The sequence below is a fragment of the Dreissena polymorpha genome, chromosome 3 (assembly GCF_020536995.1).
Source record: "Dreissena polymorpha isolate Duluth1 chromosome 3, UMN_Dpol_1.0, whole genome shotgun sequence".
Lineage (NCBI taxonomy): Eukaryota > Metazoa > Mollusca > Bivalvia > Myida > Dreissenidae > Dreissena > Dreissena polymorpha.
Window position 1 is genome coordinate 130,338,985 of NC_068357.1, and position 15,899 is coordinate 130,354,883.

The window sequence follows — 15,899 nt, forward strand, 5'->3', positions numbered from 1 at the left end:
TCAGGTGAGCTAAAAAGTGTGTTTCACCGATCTGAGCCATTTTCCAACTTGTCCAAGAAATCAATAAAACCAATGTATTGACTAAGTTTCACAATGATTAGGCAAAAAATGTGACTTCTATAGTGTTCGATCACAAGGTTTCTCTCTATATAATCACATAAGGAAAACTGCCCCACCCCCCTGGCAGCCATGTTTATTGACCCATCGAAACCATTTGCAAACTCATCTGAGATATATATATAAAACAAATCTATTCACCAAGTTTCATGATGATTGGGCAAAAAATGTGACTTCTAGTGTTCACAAGCTTTTTTTTACTATATAAATATAAGAAAACTGCCCCCCCCCCCCCAGCAGCCATGTTATTCAACTGACTGGAACCATTTCTCAACTCTCGTATCAAGGAAACAGATGTTCTGACCAAATTTCATGAAAATTGGGCAAAAAATGTGACTTCTAGAGTGTTCACATGTTTTCACTTTATACATAAAGAGAAAAATGCCCCGCCCACTGGCGGCCATGTTTTTTCACCGATCTGGACCATTTTCAAACTTGTGCAACATATCAATAAAACCAATGTTTTGATTAACTTTCATGATGATTGGGCAAAAGTTGTGACTTCTCAAGGGTTTACAAGGTTTCTCTAGAGCCATATAAGGAAAACTGCCCCGCCCACTGGCAACCATGTTTTTCAATGGACCGGAACCACTTTTGAACTCAACCAACATATCATTAAGACAGACATATAGACGAAGTTACATGGAGATTGGGCATTAAATGTGACTTGTACAGTGTTTACAAGCTTTTTCTTTTTTATGACCTAGTGACCTAGTTTTTGACCCAGCATTACCCAGTTTCAAACTCGATCAAGATATCATTGGGACAAATCTTCTTACCAAGTTTCATGAAGGTCGGACAATGAATGTGGCCTCTAGAGTGTTTACAAACAAATGTGGACGGACGACGGACAAAGACCAGTCACAAAAGCTCACCTGAGCAATCAAGTGAGCTAAAAACAAGAGCTGTCACCATAGGATGACATATGCCGCCTATAAACGCTTTGATAGAAGTTATAGCATTTTTCGAAACCTAAACGCAGATTTCGAAACCAAAACACGGACCCTCACTTCAAGGTCAAGGTCACAGGGGTCAAAATGTGTGTGCGTATGGAAAGGCCTTGTCCATATACACATGCATACCAAATATGAAGGTTATATCTCAAGGGAGATAGAGGTTATGAGCATTTTTGGAAACCTTAATGCAAAGTGTGACGGAAAGACGGACGGACAGACAGACGGACGGACTGACGGACAGTCCGATCACTATATGATTTCTTCGAAAGGGGGCATAAAAACATCCAACCTCGAATAACAATTAACACATAAATGAAACACAACTACACTGTATTATTATGAAAACATATATAATCAAAGGGGAGAAACTAATGTAAACTTATATGCAATATTTAGAAGAGTTGTCTCACATGTTACATGACCTAAATTCATGATTGTTTGCAAGCCTTTTTACTATATAAATTTAAGGAAAACTGCCCTGTCCCCCTTGCAACCATGTTTTTCAACAGAACTGAACCATTGTCAAACTTAACTCACGTATCTAGGAAACAAAAGTTCTGACAAAACTTCATGAAAATTGGGCCAAAAATGTGACTTCTAGAGTGTTGACATGTTTTCACTATATACATATAGAGAAAAATGCCCCGCACACTGGCGGCCATGTTTTTTCCCCGATCTAGACCCCGATCTAGACCATTTTTGAACTCGTCCAAGAAATCAATAAAACCAATGTTTGGGCAAAAATTGTGACTTCCAGAGTGTTTACAAGGTTTCTCTATAGCCAAACAAGGAAAACTGCCCTGCCCACTGGCGGCCATGTTTTTCAACTGACCAGAACCACTTTTGAACTCAACCAACATATCATTAAGACAAACATTTTGACAAAGTTACATGAAGATTTGGCATGAAATGTGTTTACAAGATTTTTCTTTTTTTTGACCTAGCGACCTAGTTTTTGACCCGGCATGACCCAGTGTCGAACTCGACCGAGATTTCATTGGGATGAAGCTTCTGACCAAGTTTCATGAAGATCGGACAATAAATGTGGCCTCTAGAGTGTTTACGAACAAATGTTAACGGACGGACGGACGGACGACGGACAAAGACCGGTGATGATGAAGATGATAGCCCAGAAACACCACCTATTATTTCTGTCAGTGAAACTAGCAAATACTTTACAAAATTGAAGATTGTTGCTCTTGCTAGGAACAACCAGAGAATAATAGACTATATCATGGGTTAGTGTAATATTCTATCATCAGAGAATAATAGACTATATCATGGGTTAGTGTAGTATTCTATCATCAGAGAATAATAGACTATATCATGGGTTAGTGTAGTATTCTATCATCAGAGAATAATAGACTATATCATGGGTTAGTGTAGTATTCTATCATCAGAGAATAATAGACTATATCATGGGTTAGTGTAGTATTCTATCATCAGAGAATAATAGACTATATCATGGGTTAGTGTAGTATTCTATCATCAGAGAATAATAGACTATATCATGGGTTAGTGTAGTATTCAATCATCAGAGAATAATAGACTATATCATGGGTTAGTGTAGTATTCTATCATCAGAGAATAATAGACTATATCATGGGTTAGTGTAGTATTTTATCATCAGAGAATAATAGACTATATCATGGGTTAGTGTAGTATTCTATCATCAGAGAATAATAGACTATATCATGGGTTAGTGTAGTATTCTATCATCAGAGAATAATAGACTATATCATGGGTTAGTGTAGTATTCTATCATCAGAGAATAATAGACTATATCATAGGTTAGTGTAATATTTTATCATCAGAGAATAATAGACTATATCATGGGTTAGTGTAGCATTCTATCATCAGAGAATAATAGACTATATCATGGGTTAGTGTAGTATTCTATCATCAGAGAATAATAGACTATATCATGGGTTAGTGTAGTATTCTATCATCAGAGAATAATAGACTATATCATGGGTTAGTGTAATATTCTATCATCAGAGAATAATAGACTATATCATGGGTTAGTGTAGTATTCTATCATCAGAGAATAATAGACTATATCATGGGTTAGTGTAGTATTATATCATCAGAGAATAATAGACTATATCATGGGTTAGTGTAGTATTCTATCATCAGAGAATAATAGACTATATCATGGGTTAGTGTAATATTCTATCATCAGAGAATAATAGACTATATCATGGGTTAGTGTAGTATTCTATCATCAGAGAATAATAGACTATATCATGGGTTAGTGTAGTATTCTATCATCAGAGAATAATAGACTATATCATGGGTTAGTGTAATATTCTATCATCAGAGAATAATAGACTATATCATGGGTTAGTGTAATATTCTATCATCAGAGAATAATAGACTATATCATGGGTTAGTGTAGTATTCTATCATCAGAGAATAATAGACTATATCATGGGTTAGTGTAGTATTCTATCATCAGAGAATAATAGACTATATCATGGGTTAGTGTAGTATTCTATCATCAGAGAATAATAGACTATATCATGGGTTAGTGTAATATTCTATCATCAGAGAATAATAGACTATATCATGGGTTAGTGTAGTATTCTATCATCAGAGAATAATAGACTATATCATGGGTTAGTGTAATATTCTATCATCAGAGAATAATAGACTATATCATGGGTTAGTGTAGTATTCTATCATCAGAGAATAATAGACTATATCATGGGTTAGTGTAGTATTCTATCATCAGAGAATAATAGACTATATCATGGGTTAGTGTAGTATTCTATCATCAGAGAATAATAGACTATATCATGGGTTAGTGTAATATTCTATCATCCATCTCAAGATCAGTGAGTTTTTCTCATGATGTGATGTGTTGAGTTTACAGCTTTCATTGAGAATGGTGGTATGTGGTTTGACTGGCTGATGTTAACAAAATGGACTGTACTTATATTTTCTAAATCAACGAGCAAAATGGTGGTATGTGGTTTGACTGGCTGATGTTAACAAAATGGACTGTGTTTATATTTTCCACATCAACGAGCAAAATTGTAACATGCACTTAATTTTTTATAATTTTGATTATAATTCGTGTAGACGAAGGCAAGAATAAATATCTTAAACAGTATAAAGTACTTAAAATAATGCTTACTTTTGTTATGCATCTATTATAAATTTTTCTCAAAAAATTATATTGCCAAACTGTGAGTAAGTCCCTTTAAGCATATATAGACGACCTCTGGAAATATCAAATAACTAAATTTCAATTTTACTTATTCATAGCTATAGCCAAATTGAAACAGAGAATATAAAATATTTTATTACCATTACTATATTTAGAATACGTTTGTTAACCATAACCAAAAACACAACCTTCTAGTAGCACATTATCAAGTTATTCAGATGAATGATGAAAAGGGCGGTGGTAGTGAGTTCCAAAAGTGGTGGCATGAAGCACCATTTAGATCAACTTGGTGTCAACTGTGAAACTGCAAATTCCTAGTGCCCCCCATGCTACACCTTCAATACCGCGCAGTATTTGCGTACCCTTGCTGATAATGATCTGAAAATGACACTAAACATGTCAGTGTCTACAATCTGGGATCAGCTGGAAAAACTTACGCGGTGCTTTTCTTGGATAAGCCATAATGATCAGACAAGGGTCACACACATTTGTGTACAAATTTTAATCTTGTACATGTATTTATAACCAAGATCATAAATAGTGCATTAACATGTGGGTCAGATTGGGGGAAAGGCCGTGGGTCAGCATGTGCCCCCACCTCCTTTGCTGGCATGCCTGCCAGTAAAGAAAAGTACCTAAATGAATAAAAGTAACAGCAACAAGTCATATATTTGACCTTTGACCTTGAAGGATGACCTTGATCTTTCACCACTCAAAATGTGCAGCTCCATGAGATACACATGCATGCTAAATATCAAGTTGCTATCTTCAATATTGCAAAAGTGTACATTAAATGAGCAATTTTGACCCTTATATTTGACCTTTGACCTTTAAGGATGACCTTGACCTCGACTTTTTACCACTCAAAATGTGAAGCTCCATGACATACACATGCATGCCAAATATGAAGTTGCTATCTTCAATATTGCAAAAGTTATGGCAAATGTTAAAGTTGGAGCAAACAAACACACAAACCAACCAACAGACAGGGAAAAAACAATATGTGCCCCACTATAGTGGTGGGGGACATAAAAAGGAGCTGATGGAGTGTTAGTATCTGTCTGAATACCATGGTTACCTGCTGGCTCAGACGGCCCTGCGGCTGGCCCCCCTTCTGTTCCATTTCCAGGATTGCCCTCTCCATTCTGGTTCCCTTTATTAGTCAGACTGGTCTTATCACAAACTAAATTAAATAAAACAAATTAATAAAAAAGTATCCCATGAAGCTTTTAGAATTTTTTTCTATACATAAGCTCCAGCAATAATTACTTAAATTGAGGATCACAAATGTTTTATGAGAGTATATTAAAGAATTGTGGTTTTGTTTGCGTTAGATTTTTCTAACATGTTTTTAACCATTAAAGTAAATCTCTTTAATACCTGTATTATGCAAAGAAAAGAATGACTACTGTCCCTTAAAAAGCAGTGTAAAATCCATTGTTTGATGATTTGTAATATCTAAAAATTTTGCCACATGTTTTATTTGTCTTCAGACGTCTACATTTTAAAGTGTTGTTATTTTTTTAGTTACAGCTTAAGTTCATTTGACCTCTTGTAATAAGATATTATGCACTATTATGATATTTCCCTTTATAAGTATACCAAGTTTCAACCAGGTAACTTCAGCAGTTCTATAGTCCCCTACAGGTGTAACGGGTAGAGAACTAATTAAGGAATCAAAACAATCAGACCAATGCTGTTGTTAACAGCACCTCATCATTTGGTATTAACTTAACTATATTATAAATACAATTTGACTGTATATGATGTACAACTATGATTCAATTGTGTGAATAAGCATTTCTTTTTTAATCAAACGCACAACACAGTTGAACAAGTTTTACCATTTTTGTCATCCCCACTATTTCCTCCATTTGGATCTTTGTAATCAGGACACTGTCTGCAGACAGTCTTGAATGCTCTTAAAATAACAGCAAAAACATCTTATGGCTTTAATAATTTAAGTTAAATTTAAAAACTAGTATATCAAAAGGTTTGACCCAAAATCTGTGGTGCAGCATTAACAGAGTTCTCAATTTTGCAATATATCTATGTTGTTTTGGTAGGCCAATTTTGGTTAATAATTTTATTAAGGATATCTAATTTTCAATGCAGGGTTTCCAGGAAGTTTTATCTTACAGAAAGTAAAATATTAAACAAAACCTTGTTTTGATGTTGCTCATTTTGGGGCATAACTTGTCCAGTGTCATAAACTAACAATAAACAAGAGATGTGTTTGTCAGAAACACAATGCCCCCTATTGCGTCGCTTTGAAGCCATATATTTGACCTTTGACCTTGAAGAATGACCTTGACCTTTCACCACTCAAAATATGCAGCTCCATGAGATACACATGCATGCCAGATATCAAGTTGCTATATTCAATTATGCAAAAGTTATTGCAATACTTTTACCAAAGTTAAAGTTTTGGGACACACACAATGAATGACAGACAGACAGGCCAAAAACAATATGCCCCTGATCTTTTGATCCGGGGGCATAAACAACTAGACATATATGAAATTAGAACTAGGTCAACTTAAACACACACACAGGTCTTGACAAAAGAACAAGCTGCCAGAAATGTTACATGAACATGACAAGGTAAGACATGCTACCTATTTACTCCAAAGACCGGTGTTCCAAACCCATACAGTACAGGCGCAGGTGGAGCTATGACAGGGGCATGGAAAAATAGCCCATGGGGTGCAGCGGGACCATCATAATTGTCATCATCACTATCATCATCAGTGTCACTGTAGTCACTGCTGTCCTCATTGTTTCTTATTTGATTCTTAGGGTAGAGCTGTGAAAACAGAAAGAAAGTTAAATCAACTGTTCTTGATAACAAGTAAAACCATTTGTACTACAGAGATACAAGTTACACCAACTGTAAAACAGAATGGCATGTGACCTCAACTGTACTGAATAACAAGAGCTGTCACCATAGGATGACATATGCCCCCTATAAAAGCTTGATAGAAATTATGAGCATTTTTCGAAACCTAAACGCAAATTTCCAAACCTAAACGCAGACCCTAAGATCAAGGTCAAGGTCACATGGGTTAAAATTTGTGTGCGTATGGAAAGGCCTTGTCCATATACACATTCATACCAAATATGAAGGTTATATCTCATGGGACATAGAAGTTATGAGCATTTTTCGAAACCTAAACGCAGATTTCGAAACCTAAACGCGGACACTAAGTTAAAGGTCAAAGGAGTCAAAATTTTTGTAAGTATGGAAGAGTCTTGTCCATATACACATGCATACCAAATATGAAGGTTACATCTCAAGGGACATAGAAGTTATGAGCATTTTTCGAAACCTAAACACAAAGTGTGACAGAAAGACGGACAGACGGACCGACAGACGGACGGACAGATGGACGGACAGTTTTTAATCCAACTGTACTACTCTAAAGGACAAGTTTAACCAACCTTACAATAGAGTAAAACGTTACAACTGTACTCACTAGCTTGATACTGCAGTGATATTCCCCCCACCTTCCCTTCCTACCCAAGTGTAAGGTTTTATTCAGTTAGATGTTATTATTTCATGTTATATGGTCCGTTCAAAAATTGGCAAAACTTCAGCCACTATAAAGGACAAGAAAGAAGTCTATGATGAAGGCAGTATACTCCCTTCTACTGTGTTGCAATTTTAAATAACACAGATCTACAGACTGTTTTAAAGACAGTCCAGACAGAGACAACAGACAAGACTGAATGTGTTATTGTAAATAATTGTATTTCTTCAATGATTTTAATAGCTGTTAAATTATTAAGATCATGAATAAGTTTTTTTGAAAACTGTTTATTTAAGCAAATAATTTTAGCTGAATGTTTGAACAAATTTCATGCAATTCTAGATTACTGACTTCAACTATCCTTTTGTTTCTTTTAACTAACCATGTCATTTGTTATCTTGTTTTTCTTGTTGAGCTCTACTATGTCTTCAGCGGGTCTTCTTTTAGCTGAAAAGAATACATTACCTTTTATTTACAAATACATAAAAGCTCATTTTAATTGAAGAATTCAAGTTATATTCCAATCAAAAAATATTTTTATTTACCGGTGCAAATTACATGTTTAACCAAATTATGTGAAAATAAAACCTGATGGAAACAAAAAAAAACCATTTGTGTACCCATGTAAGTCTTTTAAATTTACTATTGCAGTGTCACATATGTTGAGTTCCTCAAAACTTTTTTTCAATATTTTTCTTTCAAAGCATTCAAAAAAGAAGAAACAGCATTTATGTTTAAGTATTTAAGTTTAATAAGCTGCATAAGGTTATCCTTTCATTCTTCACCTTCTTCGAACTAATTCTATACTTTTTTTAAGTAACTCTAAGTTTTGTAATTTAATGCAGATAAGAGTATATCCTACTGTTTTCAAAATGCTATTGCACATGTTTATAGCTTGATACTTGCTAGATTAAGTTTACATCGTATGTCACAATAATTATGCATATTTTCTTACCACAAAAATAGTTTATTCTATTTAAATTATATTACAAACATATTTATTAAATAATTGTTCATCTATGTACAAATTATATTACATATATTTATTTAATGATTGTTCATCTTTCCAAAATATTAATCTGTTGCACAAATAGTCAGTTCTCAGTTAACTGATTATTAAAGTTAACACCTAACTAGATTGTCTGGACTCTTTTAATCTTCAGGACATTTGAAACTAATTTGTATTCATTAAATCTTTAATTAAAAGGTGCCAATAATGTATTTTTATTAAAGTTATAGAACGTTTTCCATAGGAATCTAAAGTTAAACAAGCAAATTCGTTGTATTGATATCCCATATGCTTCTTGACACAAAAGGTTTATATTTGACACTGAAAAAAGATTTTTTTCAAGATACAAAGGGCCATTACTCTGTAATTAACAGATGGTGTACAATGTCATTTGGTGTGCATCATCCTCTTATCCATATATATATACTCATACCAAGTTTCAATGAAATCCGCCAAAGCACTTTCAAGATATGGCTCCGGACACAAAAGTGCCTATAGTAAAAAGCATTTTTTTCAATATACAAAGGGCCATAACTCTGTTTTCAACAGATGGTGTACAATGCCATTTGGCGTGCATCATCCTCTTATGCATATATATACTCATATGAACTTTCAATGAAATCCGCCAAAGCACTTCCAAGATATGGCTCCAGACACAAAAGTGCCGGACGGACGGACAGCCGGACAGACAACTCCAAAACAATATCCCTCTGCCTCTGGCGGGGGATATTAAGGTTTGAGCGAATTGACAAAAATGGATAATGTTGTCAACAATGCGTGAGTGTAAGTGTACAGGCTCAAACTATGGATGGAAAACAAGCTTGACAACTTACATAAATCACTATCAATTAAAGAATTCAACTTAAAGTTTGATCTTTATCTTTGAGCTATGAACACAAGTCTTTGGTGTGGCACACCATATGCTGAACATTTCTGTGATGTTACTGAAAAATTGCTTGATGAATGACACAGTTTCTGATGGGCTAAGCTGCATAGTGCCCATAATTGACCGCTGACCCCTAAGTTTGAACTTGGCCTTTGCTAATGGTTGGGGTCTTTATTTCTGATAAGTAAGACAGAAACACTTAAAGACAGATGCATGAAAGCTGACAGCAACATGTCTTGACAATACAGAACACACACTAATAGGACACTAATGAATCTTATGTTGATGATAGTAGGCAACATCCAGTTTAACTTTAAAAGCCTAGCATAAACTATTAATAAAAGTAATCAAAGTAAAATTATAAGAGGAGGTATAAACAAGATATGTGTTTGTCAGAACCACTAAGTCCCCTTCTGTGCCGCTTTGAAGCTATATATTTGACATTTGACCTTGATGAATGACCTTGACCTTTCACCACTCAAAATGTGCAGCTCCATGAGATACACATGCATGCCAAATGGCAAAATGTTAAAGTTGGAGCATTGCCAAACACACAAACCAACCAACCAACAGACAGGGCAAAAACAATATGTCCCCCACTATAGTGGTGGGGGACATAAAAATATACTTCTAATATGTGTTACAAAGAACAGTAAGCCAATGCTCCCAAATTTATAAGACTATATGAAACAAGGGACAAAATTGTCACAAAACCAGGTTTTCATTGTGAAAAAATATCTGATAAAGGGAGACAACTCAAACTGAACTTTTGAAATGAACAAACAAAATTAACCCCCTTTGTAAGTTTGTTTTAAAATAAATCTATTTTTAGTCGTGGCGACCTTTACATTGGAGATATTGACGTGATTCTTTCGTGCGACACACCGTCCCATGATGGTGAACAAACGTGCCAAATGATATTAAAATCTCATAATGAATGACATAGTTATAGCCCAGACAAGCTCATTTATGGCTATTTTTTACCTTTGAACTCAAAGTGTGACCTTGACCTTGGAGATATTGACGTATTTTTTTCGCGCGACACACCGTCTAATGATGGTTAACAAATGTGCCAAATGATTTTAAAATCTCACAATGAACGACAAAGTTATGGCCCGGACAAGCTTGTTCCGCCAGCCCGCCAGCCAGCCAGCCCGCCCGCATTCGCCAATCTAATAACCAGTTTTTTCCTTCGGAAAACCTGGTTAACAATACCAGGGTGTTCCTTCAGGTATGCTTCTATAAGATTATTCACAATGTGGTTCTTGTTGATTCGCTCCACCTTCTTCCTACACTGCAAGAAACATATACAGGGGAATACATTAACACCAATGTCAATGACGCATATTGAGGGAAAACCGGACTTGCTGCATATCTAGTTTGCACAGACAAATCTAGGGTAGCACTTTAAACAAACATATTTATAGTGAGAGGAGACATCTACATAAAACCAGTGTGTCAGCTTGGATTACTTTGGAACAACACATACCACATCTATAAATGGCAAATATACCAAATTTATAACTAAAAGAGTTTCAAACAAGAAATGTTTGTAAGAATAAAATGCCCCCCCCCCCCCCATTAATATGCATTCACTTTTAATGATGTCCCTGAACTTCAATAAAAAACAAAAAACGATGAAAATCAATACATTGTTAAATACATTTTTAACCATAATTATTGTTTCTTTTCAGACACTTAAAAACAAACAAGGGCTGTTTGTAAAACATGCATGCCCCCCATATGGGCTGTGTTTTGTAGTAGCAGCCATTGTGTGAATACATTTTTTGTCACTGTGACCTTGACCTTTGACCTAATGACCCGAAAGTCGATAGGGGTCATCTGCCAGTCATGAACAATGTACCTATTAAGTTTCATGATCCTAGGCCTAATTATTCTTGAGTTATTATCAGGAAACCATTTTACTGTTTCGAGTCACTGTGACCTTGACCTTTCACCTAGTGACCTGAAAATTAATAGGGGTCATCTGCCAGTCATGATCAATGTACCTATTTAGTTTAATGATTCTAGGCGTAAGCATTCTTGAGTTATCATCTGGAAACCATTTTACTATTTCGGGACACTGTGACCTTGACCTTTGACCTAGTGGCCTGAAAATCAATAGGGATCATCTGCCAGTCATGATCAATGTACCTATGAAGTTTCATGATCCTAGGCGTAAGCGTTCTTGAGTTATCACCAGGAAAACATTTTTCTATTTCAAGTCACTGTGACCTTGACCTTTGACCTAGTGACCTGAAAATCAATAGGGGTCATCTGTGAGTCATGTCAAACGGACCGACATGTGCAAAACAATATTCCACCTCTTCTTCGAAGGGGGGCATAATAAGAACAATGTATTTAGTAAAAAATATCCCCAAAGGACAGTGTAAAATCAATTCAGAGATAACATGATATTGTACCATCTTGAAATGATGGGTCAATATTTCTGTCCATAACATCACCTTCCTCATGATGACCATAGTTTGAAAAAAGAAATTTATGCTTATGGTTTATAGAGAAATATCAGTGAATTAAAACTGATAATTTCACCGTTTCAAACAGTGAAAATTAACAGTGAAAATTATCTATAATTTTCACTGTTTACTGTGAAATGAGGTAATTTTTTTTGACAAAATGATGTCATTATCCCAGCAAAATTCTTTAGTAAAACTCTTTAACAATGTATATCACCTGTGAAAAACAAGAGCTGTCACCATAGGATGACTTATGGCCCCTATAAATGCTTGGTAGCAGTTATGAGCTTTTTTCGAAACCTAAGCGCAGATTTCAAAACCTAAACGCGGACCCTAAGTTCAAGGTCAAGGTCACAGTTTTGTGAGCGTATGGAAAGGCCTTGTCCATATACACATGCAAGCCAAATATGAAATTGCTATCTGGAGCGACATAGAAATTATGAGCATTTTTCAAAATCTAAACGCAAAGTGTGACGGACAGACTATATCACTATATGCCCTCCTTCGGAGACATAAAATGTCTTAAAATATCAAAATAAATCAGAAAGCCACATAAACTAGAGAGTGGACACCATGCTTAATCCTTGAAATGCACTAAGTGACCCCATGACCTAGTTTTTGACCCGGCATGACCCATAATCGAACTTGTCCTAGATATTGTCTTGATAAAACTTCTGACCAAGTTTGGTAAAGATCAGATGAAAACTACTTCAATTAGAGAGTGGACACCATGCTTAATCCTTGAAATGCACTAAGTGACCCCGTGACCTAGTTTTTGACCCGGCATGACCCATATTCGATCTTGACCTAGATATTGTCTTGATACAACTTCTGACCAAGTTTGGTAAAGATCGGATGAAAACTATTTGAATTAGAGAGCGGACATGAAAAGTGTGACAGACTGACAGAAAGACTGACAGACGGACATTGCAAAAACTATATACCCCCTGCGCCACTCGTGAAAATATTATTTTCTATGATCACTCGTGAATTAAATAATCCACCGAATCCAACAAATATCCTCTATATATTTTTGAACAAAAAGAAACTGTTTAAATTATTATATTTTTGTTATTTCTTGAATTGTTGTCTTCAATCTCTTTAAAGGGACTGTCAACCACGACGACGAAGAAAATAAAAGTTGTAAAAAAACATATTTTTTGACAACTTTTAGTTTATATTGATAAAAATATCACAACTGGTATATTACATTACTTGACAAAAGTTGTTAAGTTTTCATATTTTAAGTATATTCGGTAATAAATTTTACTGGGTATGTGTACCAGTTAACTACCAGTTAACTATAAATAACGCCAGTAGATTGATCATCATCGTCACGTGGTAAATCCAGGAATGCAAATTGTGCATGCGTAGTGAAATGAATATATTTTATATATAAAATGATCAATCTACTTGCGTTATTCATAGTGTGTATATCGTTGTCACCTATTTTCGCGATGTACTTTTGATTTCACATCGCAAAATTTTATTACCGAATATACTGAAAACATGAACTTTTTTCAAGTAATGCAATATACCAGTTGTGATATTTTAATCAATAAAAACTAATAATTGCAAAAAAAAATACAGTATTTTAGAACTTTTCTTTTTTCGTCATTCGTGGTTGACTGTCCCTTTAAAGAAGGCAAGAGCAAAATACAGCATATCTGTTGCACACAAGTTTTGAACAATACATTTAGCATCAGAATATATCAATTGGCATTAATTAACAAAACGCTGGTTTCAAAAGCATACCGGGGTACTGATTATCATAATTGGTTCTAAATGACATCATACAAAAAAAGATACAAAAACAACTCTTACCGGTATTTCCTTTCTATGATCATTGCAACTGTGAAATCTTTAAACCAATGACTTTAACCGGTAAACATGCCATTTACCAAAATAAAGAAAATTGTAATTTGTGTGGATTTAAAACAGTTAACTGCCTTGTTATACAGCTTTAATGCAATTGTAAAAACACATGTGTGATGATTCACTGGATTAACGCTTATAGAATGAATTCGGATAAAATCCAACAGTATAAAATATAGTCATTTATTATAGGAGATAACCTTGGTGAGCTAAAAATTTGAGTCAACCAAAGTATTATTAAAGCTTAACAAGATGTGTTTGTGAAACACAATGTCCCCCTATATGACGTTTGACCTTGAAGGATGACCTTGACCCTTCACCACTCAAAATGTGCAGATCCATGAGATACACATGCATGCCAAATATCAAGTTGCTATCTTCAATATTGCAAAAGTATTCATAAAATAAGCGATTTGGGCCACATATATTTGACCTCTGACCTTGAAGGATGACCTTGACCTTTACCTTTCACCAATCAAAATGTGCAGCTCCATGAGATACACATGCCTGCCAAATATCAAGTTGCTATGTTCAATATTGCAAATGTATTAATAAAATAAGCGATTTGGGCCTTATATATTTGACCTCTGACCTTGAAGGATGACCTTGACCTTTCACTACTCAAAATGTGCAGCTCCATGAGATACACATGCATGCCCAATATCAAGTTGTTATCTTCAATATTGCAAAAGTATTCATAAAATGAGCGATTTTGGGCACATATATTTGACCTCTGACCTTGAAGGATGACCTTGACCTTTCACCACTCAAAATGTGCAGCTCTATGAGATACACATGCATGCCAAATATCAAGTTGCTATATTCAATATAGAAAAAGTTATTGCAAAATGTTAAAGTTGGCGCAAACAGACCAACAGACCAACCAACCAACAGACAGGGCAAAAACAATATGTCCCCCACTACTATAGTGGGGGACATAAAAAGAGGTAACTACGGGTAAATGACTGCACAGTGTTTCTTTTGCAAACACACAATTTTTAATTTTAATAGCTGAACTCATTTAGAAACGGCTGTACTGTAATATATCTGTACAATTCCTGATGCTCATTTAGTGTTGAACCATTCTTTTTTGTAGTCAGCTCAATATTATTATAGGTTTCAAAGGTCCTCAAACTGACAATTGTATAAATATAATAAATATCCCACACCACTGTGACCTTGACTTTTCACCCATTCTTCTTAAATCTGATAGGCATCTTCTCCGCTTATATAACCATTGTATAATTTTTTTGCATGGTTGTATGTCACAGCTTTCTATATAAACATGTATCATATGGAAATATTGGTCTATGGACGGACCAACCAACTGCCTGACTGACAGGTGCTAAGCAAAGAACCCAACCTTCTTTAAAGATGGCCATAAGATTTTGATACCTACCCAATTCTCTACATTAAGAAACTTACAAGATGTTTAATGGCCAATTCGACCTTTGACCTCTCAGTGTGACCTGGACCCTGAGGTAGGGATACGGGTGTTACATAGGACATGTCTTCATTAGTTTAAGTGTGTGGAAAATTATTTTTTAAATCCATCACTACATGGCAAAGTAAGGTTTAAGAAAGGACTTTTAAAGCTCTTTAATAACCAAATTGGAACTTTGAACTCTTAGAAATACCTTGCCCTATGAGGAAGGGACAGGGTTTCTACACAAATGACATATGAAGGAAACACAGACGCAGACACCGATTGCAAAATGTTGCCTTATTTGAAGGAGAGCATTAAAATTGCAATATTTGATGCACTGAATGATAAGTGCATGAAAGCTAAGCCACTTACGGATGGACATTCCTGTGACCTTGACATCCATTCAGAGTAGCAGCCCGCACAGAAAGAGTGAAGACATGGCTGCAAGCTG

General features: G+C 35.2%; 1 protein-coding gene across 5 annotated transcripts in view; it reads right to left on the minus strand.

Annotated features, from left to right (window-relative positions):
- The window catches only part of LOC127871452 (E3 ubiquitin-protein ligase CHFR-like), a 51,824-nt gene that overhangs the window by 22,807 nt on the left and 13,118 nt on the right, over positions 1–15,899 (minus strand). For all 5 annotated transcript variants that reach the window (XR_008045344.1, XM_052414397.1, XM_052414395.1 and 2 more), the window contains exons 8-13: positions 15,821–15,896; positions 10,886–10,964; positions 8,158–8,222; positions 6,864–7,051; positions 6,090–6,166; positions 5,324–5,428 (exon numbers count right to left, since the gene is read on the minus strand). Coding sequence is in view for 4 of the 5 variants with exons in the window: in XM_052414397.1 (XP_052270357.1) it covers positions 5,324–5,428; positions 6,090–6,166; positions 6,864–7,051; positions 8,158–8,222; positions 10,886–10,964; positions 15,821–15,896 (590 nt within the window). In the remaining variant the exon portion in view is untranslated. The remainder of the gene's footprint in view (positions 1–5,323; positions 5,429–6,089; positions 6,167–6,863; positions 7,052–8,157; positions 8,223–10,885; positions 10,965–15,820; positions 15,897–15,899) is intronic.